Source organism: Atta colombica, unplaced genomic scaffold, assembly GCF_001594045.1.
Source record: "Atta colombica isolate Treedump-2 unplaced genomic scaffold, Acol1.0 scaffold231, whole genome shotgun sequence".
In the NCBI taxonomy this organism is placed as follows: domain Eukaryota; kingdom Metazoa; phylum Arthropoda; class Insecta; order Hymenoptera; family Formicidae; genus Atta; species Atta colombica.
In genome coordinates, this window is record NW_017259329.1 from 236,604 (window position 1) to 241,511 (window position 4,908).

At 28.3% G+C, this 4,908-nt stretch overlaps 2 protein-coding genes across 2 annotated transcripts in view; one reads left to right on the forward strand and one right to left on the reverse strand.

Annotated features, from left to right (window-relative positions):
• The first annotated feature begins 418 nt into the window (after positions 1–418).
• LOC108688394 (cytosolic Fe-S cluster assembly factor NUBP2 homolog) lies at positions 419–4,457 on the forward strand. The gene is made up of 5 exons (XM_018194640.1): positions 419–813; positions 1,873–1,961; positions 2,160–2,381; positions 2,960–3,113; positions 4,103–4,457. Exons 1-5 carry the CDS (start codon positions 544–546, stop codon positions 4,307–4,309), a joined length of 942 nt encoding a protein of 313 aa, XP_018050129.1. The 5' UTR covers positions 419–543; the 3' UTR covers positions 4,310–4,457.
• A 360-nt stretch (positions 4,458–4,817) lies between these two features.
• Positions 4,818–4,908, reverse strand: part of LOC108688378 (signal recognition particle subunit SRP68) — a 3,429-nt gene continuing 3,338 nt past the window's right edge. The window contains exon 4 of the mRNA XM_018194617.1: positions 4,818–4,831. Coding sequence (XP_018050106.1) covers positions 4,818–4,831 — 14 coding nt within the window. The remainder of the gene's footprint in view (positions 4,832–4,908) is intronic.

Sequence of the window (4,908 nt, forward strand, 5' to 3'; positions counted from 1 at the left end):
ATATATATAGAGAGAGAGAGAGAGAGAGAGAGAGAGAGAGAGAGAGAGAGAGAGAATGAAAATTCTAGAAATTTTAGAATATTTCAAAAATCACATATATAAAAAATTCTAAGAAAAGATACTTTCTCAGTATTTCTAAAAAAAATATTTCAAAGATCCATTTCATAAAAGTTCTAAGAAAACTGGAATTTGCACTGAAAAAATAAAAATAAACAATTTTCATTGTTAAATAAAACTTTGTATAGGTAGTCGAATTTTGCAAAAATCCAATTAAATTTCATATAAATCTTGTTAAAAATTGCAGTTATTCGATAATAAATTGAATCTTTTCAAGAATTGAAATATTTCCTCATGACTTGCAATAATACCTAGTTGCACAATTTGACGATAAATCGGGTAAATAGCGCTGACTAGCGCTGACCGCTGTATGTTATGTATATACCGTCGCTTGAAATATCACATTGAGGTTATGCTTATAATCCGATGCGAAATATAATACAATAACGCTAGAATTGTTAGTCGTTTAAGTTTTACTCTCTACGCATGGTCAAGCGTGATATCGTCGGTTATGTGAAAATTCGACGTGACCTCGTTTATACTTTTTTGTTGCTCAACAACTGTCGTAATCATTCCGTGATCGCGTACGTGTCATCCATTTCCAATTTGATTTCTCGTCGTCAATCAATTACTAATTTTTCCACAATGCTGGAGGGAGTGAAGCACGTGCTGTTAGTACTTTCAGGAAAAGGTGGTGTTGGCAAATCGACGATCAGCACTCAGCTGGCTCTTGCATTGAAGGAATCAGGCTTTCGAGTGAGTGTGTCCGAGTCTCTCCACAAGTTCCAAAAGTTCTGAAAGAATAGATGATTCTACAATGAGTCAGTAGTCCTAAGTTTTATCAGTGAATCGGTGAAGTTGGCCAACAGCCAACTTGTACAACTAAAACTATCGATTTTTTTAAGACTGATCAAATTCGACTTTATTCCTTCCCATTAGAGAATCGAGCTAATTCTAAACAACTCGATTCGCTGTATAACAATTAATAGATGCAAAAACTCATAGTTACCTATTTAGGTTAAAACTGGTTGAGACTTGAGATTTCTGATTACCGATTCATTGTAGAATTAAAACATTTACCCTAATGAAAATTTTTCTCATAATTTTTTATATAATTCTTCAGAATTTTTTGTAAAAAGATTTCTGATTTTTTTTAGAATTCTGAATATTTTTATAATTTTTTAGAAAATTTCTCAGATTCTTTATATAAATTAGAATGTTTTTTCTAAGTATTAAGAAAGTTTATCTTTTCTGGAATTCTTTACATATGTGAATTTTGAAATATTTAAGACTTTTTCCATTTCATAATTTCTGATAAAATCCTATAAAATTTAAAAAAGTTTAATATACTTTTTCAGAAATTATATAATACAAAATTTTAGAATTTTTAGAATATTCCAAAATTCATATAATGAAAAATTCTAAAACCATAAAACCATTTGCTCAATATTTCTTAAATATTCCAATTTATATAAAAATTTTCATTTAATAATTATGCTTTCAAGTAATATATCTTTAAAATAATTTTATAACTCTCTTCTACATTATTATTAATGCAACAAACAAGTAAATAAATTACAATGAACAAGTTTTCCAATTTATACTTTTTGTAATACAATTTAACTTATATAGAAATTAATTGATTAATTAAAACCAAATCCACCTTAAAAAATTATATTAAAAGTGTAAAGACAAGCACCAAGTATATGTTTAGTAAAATCATTTTGTAAATGATAAGATATATATTCAAAAATGAAATGGAAAAATCGATTATATCATCATGAAATAATTGAAACAAATTATGAATTATCATAGGTTGGGATTTTGGATATTGATCTCTGTGGTCCCAGTGTACCTTACTTACTGAACTTAGAAGGGAAAGATGTTCACCAATCTTCTGAAGGGTCTGTCCTTTATTATTTGAGTATTAATTCCTTAATAATTATAATAATCACGGGCTCTATTTTGTAACTTTTAACAATATCGATATCATTATGTGCTGTTGTGCAGTTTTTTTAAAATATATAAAATATCTGACTGTTAATTAAGAGTTACAGAATAGGGCAGTAAATATGCTATTAATAAGTCATATGAATCAATAGATGGATACCAGTGTTTGCTGATTCAGAACAGAAGCTATCTGTTATGTCGATTGGTTTTCTCCTGAAAAGTCAGAACGATAGTGTGGTCTGGCGCGGGCCTAAAAAGAATGGTATGATCAAACAGTTTTTATCAGATGTGGTTTGGCGGGATATTGATTATCTGATCATCGACACACCACCTGGCACTTCTGATGAACACATTACAGTCATGGAGAATTTAAGGTTAATGTTATGTGAATAATATTATCCATGTATAAAATTTATATTTAATAGTAAGTAAAGATCAATTAAAAAAAAGTTCAACATAAATAAGTAAAAAATATTCAGTCAAAGCGAGTTTTAGTGATTAATAATATTTTTGTTAAACTGGAAATTGTTAGTGGAACATAGTCCTAAACTAAAGCTGAAGTACGTAATATCACAAATTACATTGATAAGCAATCCAATAATACTGATGTTAATGAGCATCTTTAAAACATATTAAAATACAAAAAATTTATTGCAGAAATAAAAAAATTGAAAGATTCATACAAAAATATTACAAAATATATTGGGAAAACTCTTGCTTTGATCGAATATGGTGCTTCTTTGCTCTTTGTATTTTTTTATTTTATTTTAGCTGGGATAAATTACAATATTTAGGTCTGTTTTTTATTCCTATACTCTCTGAACACATGGTTCAATAAGTTGAAGTAAAACAAATATAAGTTCATCAATGCAAAGAATGAATGTAAGAAGAGAATAAAAAATAGACCTTTTTAACTATATTGTAAGACATTTGTGAACTGAAATTATTACAGAAATGTAAAATGCGATGGTGCAATAATAGTGACCACTCCACAAGCAGTTGCAATAGATGATGTTCTGCGAGAGGTGACATTTTGTAGAAAAACTGGTATTCATATAATCGGCATCATTGAAAATATGAGTGGCTTTGTTTGTCCTTCATGTACAGTAAGTACTATTTTCCATTTATAATTGTAATTAATGTAAATAATTTAATAATAATATAACAAATAATTTAAAAAATATATATTAGGAGTGTGATTTAGTTTTGAAGTTTTACAAGAGATAGTATTAATGTCAATATTGTCGAAGACATTCCAATCACAGCTATTATTTTTTGCTTTAATATTACTCTTACTCATGATATTTAATCATTTACTAATAACAGACGCAATGAACATCATGTTGATACCATTTTAGAAATGAAGCTTCCTAAAGAGAATTTTGACATACATTGCTTTTGTTTTTTAATCAGAAGAAAACGGCGGCTCATAGAAATTTAGGGTTATCATTTGCTCCATTAATTAGGACGTGTAAATATTCTTCTTCTATCGATTCAAAAGTAATTCCAATATTAACAACAAAAGCTGAAAAATGCAGATTTGCAAACATTATTGAAAATTCAGCATCACAATCCACGTCAGAACTTGACAGAGAATTAAATGTTGATCATATAATAATTATTAAATGTTTACGTGATATGTTGTTTAAATAAATCAATTTTTGAGAAAAAAACCCTAAATCACACTCCTAATAATACAAAGGGCTACAAGATGTTTATTGCTTAATAATTATTAAATTTTGTAAACAAAACATACACAAATGTTTTGACTTTTATCGGATCATTACCAATGTGACAATTTAACTTGATCATTCAGGTAACAATTTAAAATAGTCGAGATGTTAAACAATTAAAAAGAAAAAAGACATGATCTTACAAAATTCATTCGCACTATTATGATATAATATTCCATGTTTTATTGATTATTTTAAATTGTCACATTGATAATAATCCAATAGGGGTAAATACGTTTGTGTATTTTTTGTTTATAAAATTTAATCATTATTGAGCAATGAACATCCCGCTTGGATCATAGCTTTTGTGTAATTAATATAATTGTTCAATATAATTTTAATAAATCTTACTTTTTACACAGGAATGCACCAATATATTCTCCTCAGGTGGTGGGATAGCCCTCTCCGAGATGGTGAAAGTTCCATTTCTAGCTAAAGTACCAATAGATCCACAAGTCGGCAAGTTAGCAGACAAGGGACAAAGTGTTTTGGTGACATTACCCGACAGTCAAGTCGCACAGGTGTTTAGAAAATTAGTTGAAGAACTCACCAAGAGTAAGGAAGCTTGAAAACGATATTAGTACTATACATGATTTCCAGCATTACACGTGATATTTGCTCGTGATGCTTTACCATCATCTCTATCCTAGATAAAATTGTACATACAAGTATCTTTATGAGATGTTTTTATACTAGTGTATGAAGTTGTAAAAGAAATAAAAAATGCTATTTCATCATATATAATACTTGCATATATCGAAAGAAAGGAAAGGAGAATCAAAAAGCAAGAAATGAATCTTAATTTATGACAGACATACATTAAGTATTCTATTTTATTTCTTCCCTCAATATTAATTCAATGCAAGTTCAATTTTTAAACCCGTATCAGATTATGCATTGAAAGTTGAAGACCGTGAATTAGAGATCCAATTCCATCAAGTAGAATGAAACGGATTAAAATTATCCGATTGGTTAAATTCTAATGTTCAATTCGCAATTTCCAATGCATAATCTAAGAGCTTTACAAAATGCTTTTTGAACTACTATGGTACTATAGAGACACAGCAGAAACAATACCTAACCAATACTGTCTGTACAATGTATCTTGTACAACGCAAATTCTTTTGCATATAAAATTTCTGCTATTATATATATATATATATATATA